The following is a 27,716-nucleotide window of genomic DNA, read 5'->3' as shown; positions in this document are numbered from 1 at the left end:
TTTTTAGACCTACTGACCTAGTTTTTGATGGCACGTGACCCGGTTTCGAACTTGACCTAGATATCATCAAGATGAACATTCTGACCAACTTTCATAAAGTTCCCACAAAAAATGTGACCTCTAGAGTGGTCACAAGCAAAAGTTTACGGACGGACGCACGCACGGACGGACGACGGACGCTGCGTGATCACAAAAGCTCATCTTGTCACTATGTGACAGGTGAGCTAAAAAGGATAGATAAAATTATTCCCCACTGATCATTCATATCACACTTAAATGAAGAACTGGCTTTAGGTTGAGGAGACTGTCTTTCTTGCTTAAAAGTTATTTTAACTTTATTGAGAAACCTGCACATAATAATACTTTGATTGCATATACATATAGTTGCAAGAACTTGCTAGGTTGGTTTCAATCAAGCAAATATTCACAGACTTGCAAGTTAATAGACTCACAAGTCAGAGGGACTTTGGTATGGCTGAATAGTAAAACTAGTAGAATGTGTCTCAAACACAACAAAAATGTTCTGTATAAAAATTGTAAACTTTACATAAAATAAAAGTTCATCCGAACAATACATACCCAAAACTAACTGAAAATTCCCCTACACTTCTTACCAATATAATTATCTGGTAGAGTATTTTTTCTGACAACAACTTGTCCCCAATACCATACCTTTGAAATCCATTCTCAAAGTGACATTAAAACAAAAAACTTTATTGAACATGAAACAAAATAGCAATCAGTAACTTGTAAGAGAAATACCTATCAGCCAGTGACTGTACATAGGGTAATGTTGGCATTGGTTTTTATTTTTGCTTACTTCAAATTTGAAATATTCGTGAATATTAAAGGTATACTAAACAAAAATTTCATATTCAAAAAAAAGAAAAATACTACATATAGATTATGTTAACCAATATTAACAAGTTTATGCGTATTAACAGTACTATGCATTTTGTTGACAACAGTACACACTTAACACATGTATCGATAACACAGTAGATAACTCAGTATAAATGTGTATTACCGCTAAAAAAAAAACCCAGAAAGTTTTTTAAACAATGGACTGCTACTGCATAACATATAATTATGTATGTAGTTCTACGTACACAATTTGTTCATATATATTTAACTTGGTAGAATTAAATTCTACCTTTGAGATGGACTGTCTACATCTGAAGATTCCACAAATAAAATATTTTACTGAACGATGAGCACTGGGTATCTTTAATGTGCATCATGCTACTCTCCATTTCATGACTTCTTAAAGGCACTGGCCTCCAGATCATACAACAACAAAGACACTTTTAGAGATAAGGAAATTAGTGCTGTATTTCTTAAGAAACCTTCAAAACTTAATAACTGACAAACTATATGTTATGGAAACACACAAGAATTAGTTGTTTTTATTAATTTTTACATTGAAAATTGCAAAGCGTTCATAACAGGTTACTCGAGGTAAACTGCCTACATCAGAAATATTTATATTTAACAATTATTAAATACCTATTCCTCCATAAAGTATAGGTCAAGAACGATGGAAAGTTTTTATTAACACAGAAGCCCGTGTACGAATCCTGACTGGGGCATCTTTACTTTCCTGATCTGGCACTCTAAGATGGTTAAGAAACAAAAAAACTCAATGTTCACATAATATAACAAAACTTCAATTTTAAAGAAAGATCATTTCTGGCCAAAAATCTGGAGGTCAGTGCCTTTAACACTAAAAGTAAGGCTGCTTACCATAAAGCCTTCATAAAATTTACATATTTGTGAAATGTTTTAATGCACAGGAATGAACACATTTTTATACATATTACCAACACCAGTTTGAGGGTTTAATACAACTTTAACATCACTCAATTACTTAACATGTAACTTGTAAGAACAACAGCACTATCATTCACACTTTAAAGCCATATCTAACATTCTGAAGTTTAGGAAAACTTTAGTCTGTGAGAAAATGCAAACTTTTTAAAGTTTATACTCTTTTTGTGAATTTAATCATTTGTTATATAAAAAAAAGAGGTTGAAACTTCCATGTATGTTCATATATACATACCACCTAGAAAATAACTGAAACCAGAAAAGGTGTGTTAAAAACTACTCTTCACATTACTTTAACTGAATGATTTCAAACTAGTTCGACAAAAACTGCTGAAAAATTTAACTGAACAACTGAATACCAGAAACAGCAATATCCTGAATAATGTCATCTTGACAATGTTATAATTATACACAACAAACTATTGAAGTACTACAGGATGATATTTCAACCTCTCTTATATATCTGAATAAAGATGTTGGAGCAGAAACTGTCACAAACAGTTGACTGGAGTGTTGTCTTCATGTACTCGTTACACCGTGAATACTGTATACATGTATGTCAGGAATGTCTGTGTATTACTGGACTTTAGCATGGCCATTTAACGTCTCTCCCTGAATTCGCTCTAAGGCAGCTCTGAAAATACAGGTTCTTTTTAAAATGATTTTATGTAACACATACGCCTCAAAATAATTTATAGCCAGGGTTTTGAAAATTGTAACATTATGACACTGTCTTAAGGTAGTTCTGCACGTTTGAAAAACCGAAAGTGATGGCGTAACGTCATTTATCCGGAAAACGTTGAACAAAGCCTGGATTCGGCGTACGGAAATGAAAATCATTTTATAAATTAATTGAAACCTGTGAGTAAATTTATTACAATGGCAATGTTTCTACATTTCTAAAGTCAAAATATGATATTAAAACATACTGGACGTTAACAAATTCAAAATAATGTCTTAAAATTAACGTGAAATGTCCGGTTCCCTTTAATCATGGTCAAATATCTCAAAAATAAGCACACGGACCTATAAATTTTATTTCACCAAATTATAGGTCATGTGATTATTAACAACTGTGAGAAGTTTCATCAAAATCTACATTGTAGAAAAAATTCTATTCGAGAAAAATGTTATGAAAGTTATGATTTTCCCATAGACTCCCATTATGAAATATTGCGCGAGGTCCAAATTTTTCAAATCAGTCTAGCAGAAAATCAAGCAAACGACCATATATTTTTTATTTACTGAATTTTCTATGTATATTCTGAAGTTTTGAAAAATTAGAGTTTAATCAAATTCTACATTGCAGAAAAAATTTCGATCCAAACGTGCAGAACTACCTTAAGGCATATTAAGCGCATTTGCAACAGATCACTTCTAACAATATCGCATTTGGTAATTGTTTTCCATATCATTTATCTAGTACTAATAATTTGAATATACCAATTTTTCTAAATGGTCACTCAATAATTCTGCGGAGTATACCAAAGAAAAAAAAACAGAGGTCAGTGATACTGGCAAAACTTGATGTACACTTGTGGACAATAGCCATGATTTCTTGCAGATGATCCTAATTTCCCACAGGAAATCCTCACTTCCTAAAGACAACCCTCATTTCTTGCAAAAGATCCTCATTTCCCACAGGAAACCCTCACTTCCCAAAGACAATCTTCATTTCCTACAGATGACCTTTATTTCCGGCAGGCAACCCTCATTTCCCACAGACAACCCTTACTTCCCAAAGACAACCTTCATTTCTTGCAGAGGACCTCATTTCCCACAGGCAACCTTCACAGTAGCTCAGATTTATAGTTCTATATCAATCAGGTCTCAAAGAAATTACGTAATGCTGGTGTTATCTGTAGAAGTTTGTTGATAAAATAAGTAACTCTATGTAATTTTCTGTAGAATTCCTGAAGTTTTTTAGAAATACTAACTTGTAAAGAATAGATGGTGGGAGTTGTTTGATAACTGACAGTTCTGTGCGTTTCGCAGTATAGCACAGAACGAATGTCTTAACATAGAGTAGCACAAATATTTGTGGGAAAGAATATTTGGCGCGAATCAGTCATGCAGTTGAGTCATGTGATATTTGGCAGATATTTGATGGATTAGCAGGTGTTATTTAGTTCTAGGCTAGACTTCACTCTGACAGGTTGAACATTTACTTTGCTATTCAAATTTGAAGTTTTTTATGTAACTATTATGTATAAATTTATTATTAACATATACATGCTTGGGTTAGATCTGGTATCCAATTATCGGAGGAATATTCTGAGAAATCATTTTGATTTCGTGCAATACAATTTTTATTGTAGCCACGGTGACACGTTTCTTCCTAAGCTAAACTCTGGTATAATATATCATTTTTATTTAATGTGTGGGCTCTTAGGGAGTTTTTCGTGTGCGGCCAGTATTCCAGAGATGAAAATACAATCAAATTTTTCAAGTGGGATAGTATTCTGTTTATAACACTGAAGTATCAGTACTGTTTTAAACTGTTTTAGTCTGTTTACAGTAGCCGTCAAAGTATTTCTGATTAATTTGATCGTAGCATGTATGACACGTAAGAGTTATTAGAGTAAAAAGGATGAATACACTTAAATATGTATGAATAGGGAGAGTTTTATGTTGTTTAAATGCAAATGTATGTTGTTATTAAACAAGCGTTTATCTGAACTGCATACATGTAAATGAAATCTGCCTTCTTAATAAACCTGTCGCAAGTCTTGCCCACTGCAAACTGGGGTTTGTTTTTTGTGCGGAGTGATATTAAGATGGTATCTTAGTGGGCCAAGTATATGAAATCTGACATGATCATGACTATGAGATTGTAAGTACACTCTTTTCTATATTTCTGAGTCAACAACAAAATAAACAATCTCCGTACTCTGATATAGGGGAACTACTGGCAAAACAATTATGAAGACTTCACAGTACTTACTTGGCATCTCTGATTTGAGACCTTATCCTTTCCTTCATTGCCTGACCGCTGGCCTTCTTCTCTAAACCAATCAGCTCTTCTATAGTCGCTTTATAACCTGAACACATAATATAGAAAATCAGTTATGTCTGTTTCAAGTTGCAGAAATACAGTAGTATCAACACCTATTTCTTCAATATGGTCGCCTTAATTCTACAAACCAGTAACTCAATTTTTGGCTGTATTGAGATTTTGGCATCATTTTGTTTGTCTCTGTGAGATCCTTACAATAAATTCATTTGCTTTGTTACACCTCAGTACAAATTTTATCTGATACAAATTGAAAGCCATTTTTCAGGAATTATTTTGTGACGTAACCACAATCTGTTAATTTTCTCAGTGTTCCTGAATACTAAACCTGTGTTTACTTTCTTGAAATTGCAAACAACTTCCCCACATGCTTAAAAGGTGCACTAGCAACACTGTATTGAGCTAAGATGTCTGAAATCGGCAGTCTAATTTGCTTTTGTGAAACAATGATTCAATATACCTGTGATATTATGTAAGACATGGACATGTTTGTCACCAGCACTTAGCAAATACTTTCCTGAGTTGTCAAAACCAATCTGTGCTGGCGGTTCTGAAATAAAAACCATGTTCATCATTGGTATACATCCTCTCATGATAGGAAGAAAACACTCAACCCATACTGAAAATGTAATGCTTTTCTTTCCAATACATTGTTAAAGACTTGTTAAACATTCATGAACAGTATTAAACAATTAAAATGAACAATTAATCAATGTAATTCTACCAATAAAACTTTCATTCTCTTAAAACAATTAAATCAAATAAACATGTTTGGAAACATGCTTTTTCAAATTAAGCATTCACTTAATACGAATATAATAACAGAATGTCTGACAAGGAGTAAGCAATAAGATTGTTTCAAGACTTTCCAGAACATGTTTTAATACTTGGCTGTCAATGAGGGGCCCAGCATCACTTACCTGGGTGAAATTAGAATTTGATATAATTCTACATGAACAAGAACTAGTAGTTCAGGAGAATACATATGAAAATGAGAAGAAGGCTTGTTGATATATATCGAGCAAAATCTAACCCCTACATAAAAGGAAAAAAATACCTGAGTGAATGTTCTCAATGAGTTCTTCATCATTCCCTGAAGAGTTGCACACATATATAGATGTTTCTTGAGCTATGGCAACAGTTCTACCATCTGGTGATAACGATACAAGACACGACCCTGACAACGCTAACTTCCCCGTGAATAATAAATATGGATCCTGATTCATATCATATCGAACTGAAAATAGAAACCAGGAAACAACTTAAGATAACATGGAAGATTTTTAAATTTACACAGAATTCTTTTATTTATGTTTAATAAATATAGCATTCAATCAAGAAAAAAGGACCAGACAAAACACATTTTTAGAGTACAAGTTACTGTGTATTCCAGCTACCCACTAGACAAACTTTTCTGTCTTTCCTTAATTTCACACTTACTATCTCAGCGAAAATCCATCTTAGATTCTGAGGAGAAAACAGTGAGTATAAGATATAATTTTGAAAGCGTCTGGAGTTATCTCCCACAAACAAAACATAGGGAATGGATACTGAATATTAAATGTGAAAGATTTATATGAATTTCAGAAGTTTCTGTATCTCAAGGTTAGAGCTAAACTGTTCTAAGTGCTTCTTATCCATGTGTAATTAGACCACTTGCACTCTAACCCCCTCGATATGTAGCTGAGCCAAATCACTGGAAGAGGACAATCCATGCCTCATCAATGCCTAGTTTCATCTATTTCCACCAAACTGCTCCAGACTGAGAGAAGATCTGAGGTACTCCGGATGGACAATTTTAAGTAAGTAACACCGACCTCTTAGTGGCAGCCTCCAATCTGATCCCAGGGACCTGTCTTAAACAAACTTAGTAGGGGAACATTGACTTACCCTTAATACAAAGTATTTTACATTTTCAGATAGTTTTTTAAGCTTTCAAAAAGTAACTATGTTTAAAACCCAGACCTCTTACGAGACCCTAAATTTGCTCTATTGATATATTAGCTACTTGGCTACTTCATCAGTTTTGTTTAATGTAATATTTCTTTAAATATACATGTAAAATCCTGCAATTCTGCCAGTCTAACACTGGCTCAAGTAGGTACTTTTCATTTCATTACCCATGTTCCAATATCTATTTTACTACTGTAATAACGCAGTGCTTATGTCCAGAATTCCCTTTCTACTGTCTAAGTACTGTCAGTTAAATAGGAAAAGAAAAAGATTTGCAATTGTCAATTAAATTTTAGGGTTTTATTTCAACATTTTAGAAGACTTAGTATTATGAACACTAAAATGTCAAAAACCAAATCAAAACACCAAACTAGTGTTTCCCACTAAGACTATTATTTTGAATCAAAATTTAACTAGTGGTTAATCTAACAGGTAGTTAAAGTTACAGGCCCAGGTTGTAGAGTATGTACTCTGGGGTGACTGTAGACAATGTGTCTGTTACTCATTCTACAGCTCTGATGCATGTGGAGAAGTTGTCAATTACTTTCAGAAAAACAGGTTAATACTGGAGTGGTAATGAATCCTGGACACTTGTTAGGTTAACTGACAACTGTATATAGCTGACATACTGTTAACTGTCAGTGTTAAACCAAGGATATAAGCTAACAAGAGGGTCATGATGACCCTGGATCGCTCACCTGAGTAATATGAGCTACAAGTTTCAAATGTCAAACTGATGATAAAATATTAAGAAAGTCAGTAGGTCACATTCATGGTCAAAGAAATTCAGTTTTACGATTTGTGTGCAAAACTGTGTATGTCATCAAAATTTCAAGGCTGTATCTTAACAAGAGGGCCAAAATGACCCTATATCGCTCACCTGTTATCATTGCACTTAAGGACAAGAAGATCAAAGAATCATAATCCAGATCAATCAAAAGAATTATGAGAAAATATAGTTGAAATTTTCTTAAAGTTACTTCAAATAAAATTATTTTTAAATCAGGCCAGTAGTTTTATGCCCAAAGGATTACATTGAGCAAAATTTTGACAGATGAAGCCCAAAGGACAGGAACAACAAAGGGAAGAAATTAAAAGTAAATCTAAGTCCTCAGAAAAAATATCTAAGTCCAAAGGACAGGAACAACAAAGGGTAAAATTTAACCAAAAAGAAATGAAAAATTCTTACAAGGTACAGATATGTCAAAATACACCTAAAAATTGGAGGTACCATCCATGTTGTACCACAGAAAAGTGGTCTCGGTTTTTTACCTACAGCCAATAATAATGAAATTACTTAATAAGCTATTTATAGTAACATAAAAGGGAAGTAACTGAAAAAAAATTATTGCAGGTCAACAAAAGAAGGATCTGCCAAATATAAGATAACCAAGAGCACTGAAATCGACGCAAATGCAGAGCAATATACACATAAAAGAAGTCATATGACCTTTGACCCCTAAGTGTGACCTTGACCTTGAAGTGAGCCATCCAAATGCGCTCTGCACATTGTTTCGATGAGGTGAACATTTGTGTCAGGTTTCTTTGAAATCCTTCAACGGGTTCAACAGTTACAGAGCAGAAGGGAAATTGCTAACCAACAGACATACAGACTGACAGACACCGAGGCGATAACATATGTCCCTTCGGGCGTATAAAAAGGAATCAAGATCTTATGATGATACAAGTTGTGTGCAAGTTTGGTTAAAATCAAATATTAAATGAAGCTGCTATTAAGCCGAAAAGGTCAAAATAGCTAATTCTGGCCCTTTCAGGGGCCGTAACTCTGGAACCCATTAGGGGATCTGGCCGGTTCAAGAAAGGAACCAAGACCTTATGGTGACACAAGTTCTGTGCAAGTTTGATTAAATTCAAATCAAAAATGAAGCTGCTATTGTGCAGACAAGGTCAAAATAGCTAATTCTGGCCCTATCAGGGGCCATAACTCTCGAACCCATAAAGGAATCTAACCATTTCAAGAAAGGAACCAACATCTTGGTTCAAAATAAGTTGTGTGCAAGTTTGGTTAAAATCAAATCATAAATGAAGCTGCTATTGTGCAGACAAGGTCAAAAAAGCTAATTTTGGCCCTTTCAGGGGCCATAACTCTGGAACCTGTTGCGGGATCTGGTCAGTTCCAGAAAGGAACCGAGATCTTATGGTGACACAAGATTTGTGCAAGTTTGATTAAAATCAAATCATAAATGAAGCTGCTATTGTGCAGACAAGGTCAAAAAAACTAATTTTGGCCCTTTTAGGGGCCATAACTCTGGAACACATGATGGGATCTGGTCGGTTCAAGAAAGGAACTGAGATCTTATGGTGACACAAGTTTTCTGTAAGTTTAATTAAATTCACATCATAAATGATGCTGCTATTGTGCAGACAAGGTCAAAATAGCTTATTTTGGCCTTTTCAGGGGCCATAACTCTGGAACACTGAACCCATGAAGGAATCTGGCCAAAGTTCAAGTAAAAGAGGATGCAACCAAAATCTTCGTTCACCGGTGGATACCAAGTGTAAGTGTGCAAGTTTGGTAAAAATCAAATCATAAATGAAGCTGCTATTGTGCAGACAAGGTCAAAATAGCTAATTTTGGCCCTTCAGGGGCCATAACTCTGGAACCCATAATGGGATCTGGCCGGTTCAAGAAAGGATCCAAGATCTTATGGTGATACAAGTTGTGTGCAAGTTTGGTTAAAATAAAATCATAAATGAAACCACTACCATGCAGACAAGAAATTGTTGATGCACAAAAATAGCAAATTCTGGCCCTTTAAGGGGCAATAACTCTAGAACCCATGATGGGATCTGGCCAGTTTTTGAAAGGAATTGAGATATCATGCCAATACATGTTTTGTACAAGTTTGATCAAAATTGCTTGCAAAATGTTGTCTCTATCTTGTTCACAAGAAATTGTGGACGGACGGACGAAGGGCGATCACAAAAGCTCACCCTGTCACTATGTGACAGGTGAGCTAAAAAACAAGAGGGTCATGATGACCCTGGATCGCTCACCAGAGTAATATGAGCTACATGTTTCAAATGTCAAACTGATGATTTTTAGAAATTTTTTGGAAGATTTTCTGATTTACAATCAAGTAACCGCTGGGGTGGGGCCAATTTTACCCCGGGGGTCATGATTTGAATAAAGTCTGTAGAAGTCTACTAGGCAATGTAACATATCAAATATCTAGGCCTTCTGGTTTATTTTTAGCAAATTTATGAAGATTTCCCTATGTACAATCAAGTAAATCCTGGGGCTGGGTCAATTTGACCCTTGGGGGGGGGGGGGGGTCAAGATTTGAACAACTTTTGTACAGGTCCACTAGGCAATGCTACATGTCAAATATCTAAGCTCTAGGCCTTCTGGTTTATTTTTAGAAAATTTTGAAGACTTTTCTATGTACAATCAAGTAACCCAATGGGGCGGGGTCAATTTCACCCCGGGGGTCATGATTTGAACAAATTTTGTAGAAGTCTACTAGGCAATGCTACATGTCAAATATCTAAGACCTAGGCCTTCTGGTTTATTTTTAGAAATTTTTTGAAGATTTTCCTATGTAAAATCAAGTGACCCCTGAGGCGGGGTCAATTTTGACCCGGGGGTCATGATTTAAATAAATTTTGTGGAGGTCCACTAGGCAATGCTACATGTGAAATATCTAAGCTCTAGGCCTTCTGGTTTATTTTTGGAAAATTTTTGAAGATTTTCCTATGTAAAATCAAGTGACCCCTGGGGCGGGGTCAATTTTGACCCTGGGGGGTCATGATTTGAACAAATTTTGTAGAGGTCCATTAGGCTATGTTACATGTCAAATATCTAAGCTCAAGGCCTTCTGGTTTATTTTTAGAAGATTTTTCTATGTACAATCAAGTAACCCAATGGGGCGGGGTGAATTTGACCCGGGGGGTCATGATTTGAAATTTTTTTGTAGAGGTCCATTAGGCAATGCAACATGTGAAATATCTAAACTCTAGGCCTTCTGGTGTATTTTTAGAAATTTTTTGCAGATTTTCCTATGTACAATCAAGTAACCCAATGGGGCAGGGTCAATTTGACCCCGGGGGTCTTGATTTGAACAAATTTTGTAGCGGTCCACTAAGCAATGCAACACTTAAAATATCTAAGATCTAGGCCTTCTGGTTTATTTTTAGAAATTTTTTGAAGATTTTCCTATGTAAAATCAAGTGACCCCTGGGGCAGGCTCAATTTTGACCCCGGGGGGCATGATTTGAACAAATTTTGTAGAGGTCCACTAGGCAATGCTACATGTGAAGTATCTAAGCTCTAGGCCTTCTGGTTTATTTTTAGAATTTTTTTGAAGATTTTCCTATGTAAAATAAAGTGACCCCTGGGACAGGGTCAGTTTTGACCCTGGGGTCATGATTTGAACAATTGTAGTAGAGGTCCACTAGGCAATGCTACATGTCAAATATCTAAGCTCTAGGGCTTCTGGTTTTTGAGAAGAAGATTTTTTAAAGATTTTCCTATGTAAAATCAAGTGACCCCTGGGGCAGGGTCAATTTTGACCCCGGGGTCATGATTTGAATAAACTTGGTAGAGGTTCACTAGGCAATGCTTCACAACAAATATCTAAGCTCTAGGGCTTCTGGTTTTTTAGAAGAAGATTTTTAAAGTTTTTCCTTTCTGTTGCCATGGCAACCAGAGTTCTGCATGGAATTCAATTCTTTGAAAAATTTTTGTAGAGCTTCACCCAAGGAACATTCCTGTGAAGTATGGATGAAATTGGCCTAGCGGTTTATGAGGAGATGTTTTTTAAAGTAAAAGTTTACGGAAGACGGACGCCGGACAGTGACTGATCCTAATAGCTCACCCTGAGCCTTTGGCTCTGGTGAGCTAACAAGAAAGTAGGTCAGTAGGTCAAGGTCACAGTCAAGTGAAATCATATTACTTGGGGTCATCAGGTAATTATAATTAAACAGTCTTGGAAATAGGATCAGATGATTTTTTAAGTATTTTTCCTATATGACTCACATAACTAAGTGACCCCGGTATATAAAACTTGGGACCCCCAGGGCAGGGCCTCTTTTCACCCATTCTCGCATACCAGAGGTCTACCGTGGTTCCCCGGATGAACCTCTGGCACATTTCGCCGATATTTATGGTTTGGTTACAATACAGGTAAAACGTTTCAGCCAATCAGCGTCGTTTCGCGACAAATCGTAGCGAACCAATCAAAATCGTCCGTGAAATGCGTGACCGCGTCCTTTCCGTATTATCGAGGGAATACGATGTCCATTTACGAAGAATATTATTATTTCTTGATGTAAATCTCTTAACGTCGAATTACAGGAATAAATCTTTATTTATCGCAATCATGGAATACAGCCTTTATCCATCGTAAGCAAGTATCTTGTTTACATATTTTTTGAAGTTTCAATTCGGAGTTCCAAATAATGGCGAACAATGATTGGCTGAAACCACTCCCGATAGTAATTACGAATGCGCATGCTCACCAAGTAAACGATGGAAATAAATCAGAGGTTCGTCTCGGGATTTTGCCGAACCTCTGATGGATGAGAATGCTTTTCACCCAAGGGGTACAATTTGAACAATTTTGGTTGAGGACCATAAGACAATGCTACAAACCAAATATCAAAGGTCTAAGTATTGTGGTTTCAGACAAGAAGATTTTTAAACTTTTTTTCCTATATAAGTCTATGTAAAACTTGGGACCCCCGGGGCAGTGCCATATTTAACCCTAGGGGGATAATTTGAACAATCTTGGTAGAGGACCACTAGATGATGCTACATACCAAATATCAAAGCCCTAGATCATGTGGTTTTGTACAAGAAGATTTTCAAAGTTTTGCCTAAATAAGTCTATATAAACCATGTGACCCCCAGGGCGGGGCCATATTTGACCCTAGGGAGATAATTTAAAAAAGTCTTGGTAGAGGGCCACTAGATGATGTCACATACCAAATATCAATGCCCTAGGCCATGTGGTTTTGTACAAGAAGATTTTCAAAGTTTTGCCTATATAAGTCTATATAAACCATGAGACCCCCGGGGCAGGCCATATTTGACCCTATGGGGATAATTTGAAAAATTTCGGTAGAGGACCACTCGATGATGCTACACACCAGATATCAAAGCCCTAGGCCCTGTGGTTTTGGACAAGATGATTTTTAAAGTTTTTCCTTTCGCTTGCCATGGCAACCAGAGTTCTGCATGGAATTCAAGTCTTTGAAAAATTTTGAAAGGGGGCCACCCAAGGATCATTCCTGTGAAGTTTGGTGTAATTCTGCCCAGTGGTTTTCAAGAAGAAGATTTTTTTAGAAATTGTGAGCGGACGACGCACAACTGACGATGGACAGCAAGCGGTCACAATAGCTCACCTTGTCACATTGTGACAGGTGAGCTAAAAATAGACAACACTTACTGTTTGTATCCCAGTATTTCCATGTGCCATCTTTTGATGCAGATGCCATTCTGAATAGAAAATCCATTTCTATCATTAGCAAATTCTGGCATTCGTTAAGGCAATAAAAGCATTAAGGCAATGAAAACATCTAAGGCAATAATAAAAGCATTTAACAGGGAAGGCGAAATCATCTAGCCATCTGAACCACTGAAATGATTTTCAAAAGCACACCACTGTTCCCTTAAAATAAAGAATTACGAAATATAACAAGGTTTTTTTTTTTGTAAAACATGTTTGCCCCCATGACAGTTTGTTTCAATTTCACTCTCATTATCACTATGACCTTTATCTTTGACCTACAGACACCTAACATGATATGGGTCATCTTCTGACAACGGACAATCATCCTGGACTGAATGCCAGAGCTTTTTAGTTACCAGACTGTAACTGTTTTTAATTTCAAGGTCACTTTGACCTTGACCTTTGACCCCTAAAATAATACAGGTCTACAAATCTATTGACAACAGGCCATTATCATATAAGTTTGAAGGCAGTAGAACAAACAGTTTGTGTATTATTGAGAGAAAGTCTTGATTTTTAGTCTTGAGGTAACTGTGACTCTGATCATTGACCTTGCCCGAAACCAACAGGAGTCATCTACTGACCACAGTAAATCATCCCTTGATTACTTCACCAAAGCAGGCTTTAATTATTGAACAAAAACAGTTTAAAGTACCAAGGTCACTGTGATCCTGACCTTTGGCTAGCTGAACCTCAAAATGGAAGGGGACATCTGCTGACCAAACACAATCACCGTACTCTATGTATTACAAAATATTCTTTAGTTACTGAGCAGAAACCAAATGGTCTACTGACTTGTAGATGGATAGACCAACAGATAGACTGACAGACCATGAGCAAAACAATATAACCCTCTTCTTTGGAGAAGTTGAATGGGATAGGGCATAAAAATTCTAGAAATATTAAGCTCTCATTAAAAACACATTGAAGAATATTATAAACAAAGAAGCATGTTATTGTTTGGAAAATGAGGAAACTGCGGATATTTGTTTGTTTTGTTGGGTTTAACATTGCTCCAACACAATTATAGGTCAAATGGCAACTTTCCAGCTTTGATGGTGGAGGAAGATCACAGGTGCCCCTCCGTGCATTATTTCATCATAGGTGGATACCCGAGTAGAACCACCCACCCTCTGTAAGCCAGCTGGATGGCTTCCTCACATGAAGAATGCAACGCCCCAAGTATGGTTCGAACCCACATCATTGAGGGGCTAGTGATTCAAAGTCTGCATCCTTAACCACTTGGCCACGGAGGCCCCTAAAACAGATTTGAAATTCCTTCCTTTACTTTCAACATGCATGATACCAGTATTTGATAATGTACATACTTTAGTAAAACCACATAGTGGTAGATAAGAAATAAAATGTATTATTCATGAACAGCATTTTATGTAAAATATTACCTGGTAGAATCATTATTAAATGCGAAGCAATATACGCCAGCAGAATGACCTTTTAATTCAAACGCTCGTCTCACTTCCTGAAAATCTCCAGTTTTTGTAAAACATACCTCCCAGACCTTTACATCTGGTGTGAAACCTGTAACATAAAACACAACTCTGTACATCTCCAGTTTTTGTAAACCATCACATCTGGGATGGAACCTGTCATATAGAATTCAAAGACTGAAAATCTCTAGTTTTTGTAAACTTTCACCTCTGAAACCTACAGCATAGAACAGAAGACTGAAAATCTCAAGTTCTTGTAAAACACACCTCCCAAACTTTTTGGGAATATCAAGTGATAAAGCTCTGGTTTTATTTTATGTCTTTTCAATGGTTTTAACTCCAATTTTATCCATCTTACCCAATCCATATCACAAATAATATCTCAATGCCACAAGGACCATGTTCAAATAGTGAAATAATTCTACCAAACTTATACATCTTCCTTTACATTACAAGAAATGGTGAATATTTTAACATGCCTTTTTGAAGTGTTTCTAAAACACATTTAATGTAACAAAGAACAACACAAGAAAAGACAACAACATACCTGATGAGGCAACAAACCGGCCACAAGGTGATACTGCCCCGTATGAATTATTCATATTATTGGTATTTATTTCACTAAGTACTTCACCTAAAACGACAAACAAACAGTAGAAAGGAAAATTCTCTCCATTCCATCCATGTACTATTTTGTGCATTTCAAAATGCTTTTCTCATCTGAAATTAATACTATTAACAAATACATTTGTATAGCGCAAAAATGTATCGTACGGTATTCTCCTGCACTTCATACAGTTCATTATTACATCCAAAGTCCAAGTCCTAGGTACAACAACGACATCAAGTCAAATTAGTTATAAAACTTATTAACAAGATATGTTTTAAGTTTTTTCTGAAACTATTTCCATTTGTAATACTGGTAGTTTTAAACTTTATGAAAGAGCATTCCACCATTTTGGTCCAGAAGTAGCAATCCATCTGTCAGCAATTTCGGTTCTGTTTCTATGAAATATGTCACATCAGATGATCTTAGTAGACATTTACTCTTAACATAATTGAATAATTCTTTCAAATAAGACTGAGCTGTTCCCTGAACAATTCGAAACACAAGAACTAGTATCTTAAACGTAATTCTAACCATTATTGGAAGCCAGTGAAGAGACTTTATAATTTCAGAAGTAGAATAGTGAGAAGAATGGTTATCAGACTCACTGATGACAAGCCTTGCTGAATGGTTTTTAACTTTTTATGTAAATTATAGTATTTATACATGTCTTTTACTATTATCCTTACAAAATTTACTAACCATTAGTTAAGTTCAATAAAATCTTAAAATGTTTTTTAAATCTTGGAATGTGAAATAAATAATGATGCTACTACAACCTTTACTAAAGTAACAGTTAACTAACTGAAGGGCATTTATCCATGAAAGAGTTTATCTTCATAAATTTGGCTTGTCAGAGACAACTAGTATGTATTTTGTATGCTGTGATCTTACCCTTAAATCTATTGACCTAAAAAACAACAGCAGTCATCTACTGACTACAAGCAATATCCTTTGAAATTTGAAGGCTGTAACCAGGGTTCATACAGATCTTGGATACAAGAATTCCATGACTTTTCCATGACTTTTCCATGACATTGCCTGGCTTTCCATGACGCAATCCAAACATACGAAACTCGAAATAAATGCAATGATACACTTATTTTATTGGCATACAAAGACTTTTATTTCAAACTATTTGCAAAATAAGACTTCAGTTGTTTGTTTTTTTTTTTCTTTTTCAAGAGTAAAGTTCAAGTTCAAACAGCTGTTTACTCTTTTTTTGTCACTGTCAGCAGAAGATTTGTATGATTGATGTGATGTTATTAGTTTCAGTGTCCAAAATATTTCAGCCCTTGTTACATCCTCCTTAGACACAAAGGAGTCTATCCCACTGGCACTTTGTCTTGGACATTGTTCTCGAGTGGGTGGGGGAATACACATATCAGACATGACAGTTTCCTCGCATTTTGTTTCCACAGGTTTGAAAAAAAATTTTAATGTGTCACATGTTTTTGTCGTTTAATCACGGAGTTCAATGCTTGCAACGTGTTTTCCACCTTTCATGTGCAATTTTATTGCAGTTTCACCCATATTTGACAGATCAATAAGTTTGTCACAGACGGTGCATAAGGCTTTCCTGTTATCCAACTTGAAAGGCTTTAACCATGCTTTGTACTGTTCATTCCTTTCCCAGTTAGTGTTGTATCGGCAACTTCTTTTCTGACTCATATTTTACTATTTTTAGCTATTTCACGCTTAGTTTCGTTTTTAAAAGTACAACGAAAATAAACCGGAAACGGTGCAATAGTAAACTTAACGGTCATTTCGTATCCAACCAGATTCGACCCCAATATTGACGTAAATTACTGATTGTTCGATTACGTGTTTAAATCTGGATTTTTCTGATAATAAATTAAAACAGATGTAATCGTTTTATGCACATACAGACTTATTCCAGATCACTTTCCTACTTTCCATGACGATTTTTAAATTTTCCATGACATTTCCATGACAAAATGAAAAAATTCAATTTTCCCTGACTTTTCCAGACAAATCTCGTTTTCCATGACTTTTCCAGACCTGTGCGAACCCTGTGTAACCCAAAGTTTTCTCCAGAAATTAATCAGACACTGTTTCCAAGGTCACAGGGAGCTTGACCTTAAGGTACTGATCACAAAATCAATAGGGTTTATCTCCTGACCACAGCTAATCATCCTATGAAACATTTGAGTGGTAAACCTTATGGTGCTCCAGAAATTATCAGTCTAGAAGTCACTGTGACCTTCACCTTTGACCTACTGATCTAGAAAACATTAGGGGTCATGTACTAAGTATAAGCAATCATCACATTAAGTCCAAAAGTAGTAGGCCAAAGAGTTCTTTAGTTACTGAGTAGAAACCTTTTACAGTCTTGAGGTCAATGTGACCTTGACCCATCAAAATATTAGGGATCGTCTGTTGACTGAAGGCAATCATCCTTTGAAGATTGACCACTGTAGGTGAAAGTGCTCTTGAATTATAGAGCAAAAACTGTTTTCAGTCTCAAGGTCACTGAACTTTGACATACTGAACCCCAAAACAATAGGGATCATCTACCTGACCATACACAATCTTCCTATTAAGTTTGAAGGAAGAAGTCAAAAGCACTATGTAGCTATTTTTGGAAACCATTTTCAGCTTCAAAGTCAATGTGACCTACTGATCCCCAAAAACAATAGGGGATATTTACCGACCACAGGCAATTATCCTATGAAGATGGAGTACTGTATGTCCAAGTGTTCTCTAGTTACTTCTTGGAAACCAAATGGTTTTCTGACCAACTACCAACTGACAATTAGTAAAACATTTATATATTCCCTCTTCTTTGAAGGGCATTAATACAAGAAAATCTGCATTTACAAGATACTCCAAAATATTGCATTAACCAGACAGGTGTAGCTTAAAAGTTCATTAGGTGATTAGACATACCTTTTATAGACCACACTACCATAGTGGTATCTGACGAGCAAGTCATAATGTATTTTCCATTGCTGGCTATACCCACATTGATAATCTCTGCCTTATGTTTCTGTCAAGTACAAAAAAAATGATTATTTGACAAGTTACAGACACTGCAAGTGATATGATTGTTAAGTATGGCTTTCATACAATTAATCATTTTCAACACTGTTTAGTTTTTGTAATGACATGTAGTAAACCCAAATCAAGTGTATATAAATTTTCTGCCAGGACTAACCATAACTTGTCCTCTGCATGTAATCAACAACTATCTACTGTGAATCTGAGGTGGGTATTGCACACCTGTCTACTATGAAGAACACTGCCTCACCTTTGCATCAAACTCTAACCCACTCGTCTTTAGTCATATGCTTCACCTACAGATCTAATCAGGCAGGCAGCCAAAATGAATTAAATGATATAGAAACAGGAAAGGTTCAAGTTCTGATACTGACAAGAAATATGTGTTATCAAGGTAGTAGACCTAAAAACAACAAATGCAAATTTATGTTTGATTAAGTATTCCTCATGTGCAATTTCAGCATAGCTGATACATAGCCATTAGTTTGTATAAACTACATTAATGTAGAATTCCAACCAGGACAAAACTCAGTTTTATAACCTCAGACACAATAATGGTTCAATATGAGGTAGATGCTTTGTCCCTGTTATATCTCCAACACTAATTAAGGCTCTTTGTATGCTTTAATTTCAGCAAAAAATTCTTTTACAACTTCCTCTTGATAAAAATTTAAGTGATGAAAGTGTACTTCCAAAAACTGAAGACAACTAGGCCTTAACTTAATGAACAAGAGCTCCGCCAAGCGAGCAATATACGCCCGAAGGGTTATGTCAGAGGATGGGAGCAAAATTTAAAGAACTTGACTGTTGAAGCCCAAAGGACAGGAACAACAAAGGGAAGAAATTCCAAAAAAAATCTAAGTCCACAAAAAAATCCTTACCAGGTACAGGTATGTCAAAATACCTAAAATATACCTAAAAATTAGAGGTACCATCCATGTTGTACCACAGAAAAGTGGTCTTGTTTTTTCCCTACGGCCAATAATAAAAAAGTTTCAAAATAAGCTATTTATAGTAACATAAAAAGGAAGTAATTAAAAATGTTTTTATTGTAAGTGAACAAAAAAGGGATCTGTCAAATAAAAACAAGAGCACTGCAATGCAGAGCAATATACACAAAGCAGTCATATATGACCTTTGACCCCTAAGTGCGACCTTGAGCTTGAAGCGAGTCATCCAAAACATGCGCTCTGCACGTTGTCTCGGTGTGGTGAACATTTGTGCCAAGTTTCTTTGAAATCCTTCAAGCAGTTCAAGAGTTACACAAAACAAACTGGATATGACCTTTGACCCCTAAGCGTGACCTTGACCTTGAAGCGAGACATCCAAAGCATGCTCTCTGCATATCATCTCAGTGTGGTGAACATTTGTGTCAAGTTTCTTTGAAATTATTCAAGGGGTTCAAGAGTTACAGAGTGGACACGAAATTGCTAATGTACGGACAGACGTTCCTACGGATGGACCTTTATTGGGTATTTCTTTTGTTAAAAAGTACCCAACAAGCGACAAAAAATACCCAATAAACACTATGGCATGAATAGAATTTACCGTTGCCTATTGTTCTCAGTACCCAACAAATATTCATTCGTGGGCTCGGACAGACGGACACCGGGGTATAACATAATACGTCCCTTTAGGCGTATAATAAACTGCAATATTACATGTATTATGAACCATGTTGTCATACTTTTATAATGAAATAGAACAAACCTGTGGAAAGTCTAATGCCCCGGTAATATTACCGGGGCTTCCGTCATCTTTCTTCCCAATTCTAAACACTCTAACAGTATTTGCATTCCCAAGACTAACTACAAATGCCCTGCAATAAACAGTATAACTAATTCAAACAGGCTGACAGCTCACTGTCCATTTATTACTTTTTTATATCAGAAATAATATAAAGGAGGATTGAACAGTGAGTTTAGTTTATACTATCATTTTAGATGACTTTGATGGAAGCTTGAAGCTTATTTGAATCACTCTGTAGTCACTCTGTAGTCTGCTTTCTGGAGATGAGACAGGTGTCATAAGACAAGGCAACGTTTTGATCTTGATGGGGCTCAAAACCATGACATCCAGGCTGAGCAACCAACGCCTGAACCACTAGACCTCCGCTTCTTAAACAAGGTTATGAGGTTATATATCCTGCACACTTATTTCATGAGTGGAGCTCAAATGAATGATTCAGTGTGGTGTATAACCGATTCAGAGTGTTAAAATAACATCTGCTATGTATTATTTCAACACTAATTAATATTTAAAATTGTAGATGAAATAATAATGGTTGGTTTTTTTCTTCAATCTTGATTGCCAGAAGCAGGTACGTGTAACAACAAGGCAGTCTGAAAGACAGCTAAATCCCCCGCCACTGCTATGGATAGTGAAAGGGTAAACCTTTGATTTTAGCTGTGACCTTGACCTTGAACTGACATGGCTGACTCATGAATTCTGCACAACGTCTTGACGAGGTGATCATTTGACCCAAGTTTCATGAAAATCCTTCAAGGGGTTTAGGAGATACAGAGCTGAAACCTTTGACCTTCAGTTGTGACCTTGACCTTGAGTTGACATGGCTGACTCATGAGTTCTTGATGAGGTGATCATTTGACCCAAGTTTGATGAAAATCCTTCAAGGGGTTTAGGAGATACAGTGTGGACACAAAATGGAAGGCACAGACCTTCGACCCCTAGTTGTGACCCTGACCTTGAGCTGGCATGGTTGACTCATAATTTCTGCACATCATTTTGATGAGGTAATCATTTTACCCAAGTTTTATAAAATTCCTTCAAGGGGTTTAGCGGACACAAAATGGAAGGCTCAAACCTTTGACCTTCAGTTGTGACCTTGACCTTGAGCCGACATGGCTGACTCATTAGTTCTGCACATCGCCTTGATGAGGTGATCGTTTGACCCAAGTTTGATGAAAATTCTTCAAGGAGTTTAGGAGATATAGAGCGGACACAAAATGGAAGGCTCAAACCTTTGACCCTAAGTTGTGACCTTGACCTTGAGCCGGCATGACTGACTCATGGGTTCTGCACATCGTCTTGATGAGGTGATCATTTGACCCAAGTTTGATAAAATTCTTTCAAGGGGTTTAGGAGATATAGAGCAGACACAAAATGGAAGGCTCAAACCTTTGACCTTGAGCTTGAGCCGACAAGGCTGACCCATAGGTTCTGCACATCATCTTGATGAAGTGATCATTTGACCCAAGTTTCATGAAAATCCTTCAAGGAGTTTAGGAGATATAGAGCGGACACAAAATGGAAGGCTCAAACCTTTGACCCTAAGTTGTGACCTTGACCTTGAGCTGGCATGACTGACTCATGGGTTCTGCACATCGTCTTGATGAGGTGATCATTTGACCCAAGTTTGATAAAATTCTTTCAAGGGGTTTAGGAGATATAGAGCGGACACAAAATGGAAGGCTCAAACCTTTGACCTTGAGTTGTGACCTTGAACTTGAGCCGACAAGGCTGACCCATAGGTTCTGCACATCATCTTGATGAAGTGATCATTTGACCCAAGTTTCATGAAAATCCTTCAAGGAGTTTAGAAGATATAGAGCGGACACAAAATGGAAGGCTCAAAATCTTTGACCCTAAGTTGTGACCTTGTCCTTAAGCCGGCATGGCTGATTCATAGGTTTTGCACATCGTCTTGATGAGGTGATCATTTGAACCAAGTTTTATAAAATTCCTTCAAGGGGTTCATGAGATACAGAGCGGACACAAAATGGCAGGCTCAAACCTTTGACCTTGAGTTGTGACCTTGACCTTGAACCGACAAGGCTTACTCATGGGTTCTGCACATCGTCTTGATGAGGTGATCATTTGACCCAAGTTTCATGAAAATCCTTCAAGGGAATTAGGAGATATGGACCTGACACGATTTTGTTACGGACGGAAGGAAGGACGGACGCAGACCATTCCTATAATCCCTCCGCCACGGCGGGGGATTAACAACATTATTTTTAGTCTAGTGTTAAAAACAAACATGGTATGTCATTTGTTTGTTTTGGGTTCAACGCCATTTTTCAACAGTATTTCAATTATGTAAGACCATTCCTATAATCCCTCTGCCACGGCGGGGGATTAAGAACATTATTTTTAGTCTAGTGTTAAAAACAAACATTGTATGTCATTTGTTTGTTTTGGGTTCAACGCCATTTTTCAACAGTATTTCAGTTATGTAACGGCGGGCAGTTAACCTAACCAGTGTTCCTGGATTCTGTACCAGTACAAACCTGTTCTCTGCAAGTAACTGCCAACTTCCCCACATGAATTATTAGAGGTGGATGACAAATGATTTCAGACACAATGTCTTTTATCAAATCGTCACGGAGAACATACGCCCCACCCGGGGATCGAACTTGCGACCCAGCAATCTGTAGACCAACGCTCTCCCTACAGAGCTAAGCGGGCATATCAGAATTATAAATCACACATATATGGGCTCTCCGTACAGCAATGCCATCTAGAATATTTGAAAAGATGCTTCACTTTTGCTTCAAATTGGTCTAAAAACTAAGTATATAAATGGAGTAAATTCCAGGTCTCTATTCATCAAGAAGTAATCTTTTATCAAACTGCATGCAACAGTTCACAATTTATTCATTATTGAGGAAAATATCTGATGAAAATTTTCCAAATTATGTAGGCCATACAAGGCTACTGGTTGGCGACCCAGAACTTCGGACGACCCAGAAACCCAGACAGTCGCGTAAACGCTTATTTCAGCATTCTTTTTGATCATTTGTTGACAAGTACACAGATGCTTGCATTATGTGCAACATCCACTGCAACAATTGCATATCGGTTAGTAAAACTTGCAATATTGGAATATTTACCTTTGTTCACGGAATGTTTTGACAGCTCTCGCTGGGGGAAGTTGAATGTGCTTTCAGTGCGCATGCGCATACTTGTTTTGAGGCCCCTACATTATTCAAGGGGTACTCAACTACAATCTGCTAAATGCAGATGAGCAAATTGCGTTTTAAAATGATCAAAATGGGTAGACAGTGCCAGGCTTAAATAAAATTTTCAAGAAGATAATGAGCTTTATTTAAACAAGAGGGCCGTGATGGCCCTATATCGCTCACCCGAGTACCATTGCTCTTGATGACAAGATCAAGTTTTGACATAGATCACATTGGCATACACATTAAACATCATCAAGATAAATATTTTCTTGAAACAGTCCCTTTTGACCTATGGGTCACATACTAGTCAGGGCCAATCTCCATACCTAGGCTCAAATGCTGCATTTTTGTACTAACATGACTATTCCTTACCCTGGAAGACTTAAATAACATTTAAAACCAATCTCATTAGATGCTGCTGAGGAACATTCATTTACATAAAATAAAGGGAGGTAATTTGTCATAAATTCAGTCAAAAGTTATCTACCCTGATTGTCCGAGTCCATCTGATGGCATAAATGACATTTCAAATCAGTATCTTCATAGGTTTCTGAGATACACCCATTTTAATTTGAAACAAAGGGAGGTAATTTGACATAAAATCAGTCCATAGTTATCTATTCTGATTGTCATGACAATAATGAAATTTCAAATGAGTCATATAAATACTTACTGAGATAAATCTTATTTTTATTAAAATCAGGGGCGGTAATCATGCATTGGTATATGCATGTAGAAGATACAGAGTACAGAGCCTTTACAACAATATATTAGAAAAGTAAGTAAAAGTAGAAATTTCTTACCATGGAAGACAGAAATAACGTTTCAAACCAATCTCATTAGAAGCTGCTAGGTATATTCATTTGCATAAAAAATAAAGGGAGGTAATTTGTCATAATTTCAGTCAATATGTATCTTCACTGATTGTCCAAGTCAATCTGATGGCATAAATGAAATTTCAGATCATACTCTTCATTAGTTACAGAGATATACCAATTTTAATTTGAAATAAAGGGCGGTAATTTGACATAAAATCAGTCCATAGTTATTTGCCCTGATTGTCTGAGTCCAACTAATGACAATAATGAAATTTCAAATGAGTCCTATAAGTACTTACTGATATAAATCCATTTTGATTAAAATCAGGGGAGGTAATCAGATATAAAATAACTCCAGAACCTAAGATTGGATCTGACAGAATCATCATGGAATCCAAGATTTATTTTTGTTGAAGATATTTTGCAAGTTTGTATCAAATCAAACCATAAATGAAGTCACTATATGGCTGCAAAAGCCAAAAAAGCAAATTTTGGATCTTCAAGGGGCCATAACTCTGGAACCCATGAAGGAATCTGGCCAGTTTTCTAAAGGAACCGAGATATTATGCCAATACAAGTTGTGTGCAAGTTTGATTAAGGTTGATTGCAAAAAGTCTCTATTGTGTTCACAAGCAAAAAATAGCAAATTTTGGCCCTTTAAGGGGCCATAACTCTGAAACCCATGATGGGATCTGGCCAGTTTTCGAAAGGAACCGAGATATTATGCCAATACAGGTTGTGTGCAAGTTTGATTAAAGTTGATTGCAAAATGTTGTCTCTATCGTGACAAACGGATGACGGATGAAGGGCGATCACAAAAGCTCATCCTGTCACTACGTGACAGGTGAGCTAAAAGTGTATCGTATATAGGCCAACTGAATTTTTTTAACTCTCGACAGCCTTAAATCAAACATTAATAGTTGAATGTAATCAAGGTGAACATGTCTTTTAATCGATCATTAACACCGACCTAAAAGTGATTCTGCAAGACAGAAATGACGATATTTAGCGTTTTCCTACTGTCCGATTTCTGGGTCCTGCAACACGCTAAAAACATTAAATTTATGCACCCTCTTTCAGGCCTTTGTGACGTGTTCAGATTACTTTTAGATAAAAACAAATTCGCGTTTTGTGGCACCAAAGAACTGAACTTGATTGAGGTAACATTTCATGGATTTTGCATTAAATATGAAAATATGACAGCTGAAAATGTTGTAAAATTGTCCGAATCTGGGTCGCCAACTAGTAAAGAGAACCTTGTTCTTATAACCTGAAATCTAATCATCTGAGCATGGTTTATTTGAACTTTACCAAATTTTTAATGCATCATCTCATTTAAGTTTATATGTCAGTTTTCTAATTTGTGTTATTTAGAAGTTTTCCATTACCGGTATATCCTGTCTGAATGAGTCAGGTATCAACGGTTGTGTGTACTTACTTGGAATCAGGACTGTACTTGACTCTTGTTGCATGATCAAGGTCAACATTACCCCTGATTGACCTGTAATTTACATATATCACAAAATAAGATTTGCATTATATTTCGTAATTATGCAAGCATATTTTACACATAAACATTTTTAATAGCATAATATTTTTAAACTAGAATTTATAATAAATTTATTTATTTGTACAATTTTAATCTGTATTTCTGCTGCTATGTCATCTTGCAAAATTATGTAAGCTGTTAGCAAAACTAGTAATCCCTCAGCTTAATTGTGTTTCCTGTTAGCAAAACTAGTAACCCCTCAGCTTAATTTTGTATCCTGTTAGCAAAACTAGTAACCCCTCAGCTTAATTGTGTTTCCTGTTAGCAAAACTAGTAACCCCTCAGCTTAATTGTGTATCCTGTTAGCAAAACTAGTAGCCCCTCAGCTTAATTGAGTATCCTGCTGACAATTTAGTTAAGAGTTCTCTAAAACCTGGTCTAGTGGGAAGAACATAATAAGTTACACATACTTGTGTTCTTTCTGTTCAAATTCCTTTGTAGACCACAGAAGAATAGAGCGATCTGTAAATAAGGAAACAGTAAAATGCAACAGTAATACATCATTTTAAAGAATTCAATAACCGTATACCTTTTGAGTTCACAGGTGATAAATATAGCAGTTTACAATATCAACTCTTTTGTTTACAATGAAACTCAGTTGTTTAGTGAGTTTAATTAAGAATCATCCTGTTGACTTGAAAGCAATTGCTGACACTATGATAACTTCTTGGTATTTATAAAAGATCATGGTATATATACAGCAACAATTTTGTTTTTGACATGACTAGAAGCAGAGTCTGAAAAATAACTAAAGGATCCGGTCAAATCCTTTATCCAGAGGTTAAAAGTCACACCAACACAATCATAGGTCATTTGGTGTCCCTCTACAAACTTATTTATAACTGAAACTAGTCCCTCAGAACCGTTCTGGTAAATTAACCCTTACCCTGCTCAATTTCTATTATGAACTTGTCTATCTTTTAATTTGAACAGTGCCATTAACTGTCTTAAGGGGTACTTAAGCACAATTTTTAACATTTAAGCAAAACACATTTATTTATTTACCTTCAGCAACAGTGATGACATATTTCCCATTTGGACTGAAGTCCATATCTAAGATACGTGCACCATGTCCCTTGAGTGAACTAGCAAGCCATTTGTGGGTGAACACTGACTGCTGGGTCTTCAAACGGCTCTTACCCGCAGGCTTCGACTTCTTGCTGGGCTGTTTCTCATGTTTGTTTGTTGTTTTAGTTTCACTCTTTTCTTCCTCTTCTTCTACAATTATGAAATGATTTATTTCACAAGGATTCCAACAAATTAAGCAAGAGGGCCATGATGGTCCTAGATCGCTCACCTGACATTCACAGCTGGATTGAATAATTTTGAAACAAGTAACAACACTAAGAAACTATTTTCCTATCCAAATGGTTTATGAGACAAGAGACAATCACCTATAACCAGAAATCTGTTTTACTGTAAGTTATTAAATCAATTGCCACATACCTACCGTTTATATATTTTTTATCAATTTTTCTTTGATTTTTGACCTGACAAAAAAACAACATGCAACACCATTTGGAGAAGAGTATACACACAAGTTTCAAATGTGTACCGCTGTCTGTAATATTTTGCCCACCATTACAGTTGTCATTTGATAGAGGCACTCTTCATTTTGAAAACTGTTAAACAGATAGGCAGTATAGTCTAAGCATTATTCATTGACTTATGCTGCGATATGTTGTCTATTTAAGGGGCCACTAGAGCTAAAAATAATTTCACAGCAATATTTCTTGAGCAACCAGCTACTAGTTTCCTTCATCAAAGTATTCTGTTTTGTTAAAAAAATTGATCGTAAGGGGGTGGGGCTGGTTTTTCCTATTTGTCTATTTGGAAAACTTTGAAGATCTCTGCTAAAACTCCTGGCCTGATACATTGTATTTAAATGCCGATAACTTTCTCATTTTTAACCCGATTTTGAAAATTCTTTTACTTCTTTAAATGAAATAAGAAGTTCTAGCAGACCGAATTAACATAAAAACAACATTGCCTTTCCCTTAAACCATAACGACCAGCCACTTAGCTAAATTCCTTAATTTGGGATCTGTGTGAAATAAAAAGAAATACACTCTAATTTTCAAA

General features: G+C 36.2%; 1 protein-coding gene across 1 annotated transcript in view; it reads right to left on the bottom strand.

Annotated features, from left to right (window-relative positions):
* Positions 1 to 900: 900 nt before the first annotated feature.
* The window catches only part of LOC123535299 (transducin beta-like protein 2), a 30,433-nt gene continuing 3,617 nt past the window's right edge, over positions 901 to 27,716 (bottom strand). Inside the window, exons 2-13 of the mRNA XM_045317902.2 lie at positions 26,640 to 26,852; positions 26,045 to 26,096; positions 25,524 to 25,586; positions 20,053 to 20,161; positions 18,232 to 18,331; positions 15,262 to 15,348; positions 14,670 to 14,805; positions 13,204 to 13,253; positions 5,898 to 6,077; positions 5,301 to 5,390; positions 4,772 to 4,868; positions 901 to 2,461 (exon numbers count right to left, since the gene is read on the bottom strand). Coding sequence (XP_045173837.1) covers positions 2,404 to 2,461; positions 4,772 to 4,868; positions 5,301 to 5,390; positions 5,898 to 6,077; positions 13,204 to 13,253; positions 14,670 to 14,805; positions 15,262 to 15,348; positions 18,232 to 18,331; positions 20,053 to 20,161; positions 25,524 to 25,586; positions 26,045 to 26,096; positions 26,640 to 26,852 — 1,235 coding nt within the window. The 3' untranslated portion in view covers positions 901 to 2,403. The remainder of the gene's footprint in view (positions 2,462 to 4,771; positions 4,869 to 5,300; positions 5,391 to 5,897; positions 6,078 to 13,203; positions 13,254 to 14,669; positions 14,806 to 15,261; positions 15,349 to 18,231; positions 18,332 to 20,052; positions 20,162 to 25,523; positions 25,587 to 26,044; positions 26,097 to 26,639; positions 26,853 to 27,716) is intronic.

This window comes from Mercenaria mercenaria, chromosome 12 (assembly GCF_021730395.1).
Source record: "Mercenaria mercenaria strain notata chromosome 12, MADL_Memer_1, whole genome shotgun sequence".
Lineage (NCBI taxonomy): Eukaryota > Metazoa > Mollusca > Bivalvia > Venerida > Veneridae > Mercenaria > Mercenaria mercenaria.
This window is presented reverse-complemented; position numbering and strand designations above follow the sequence as displayed.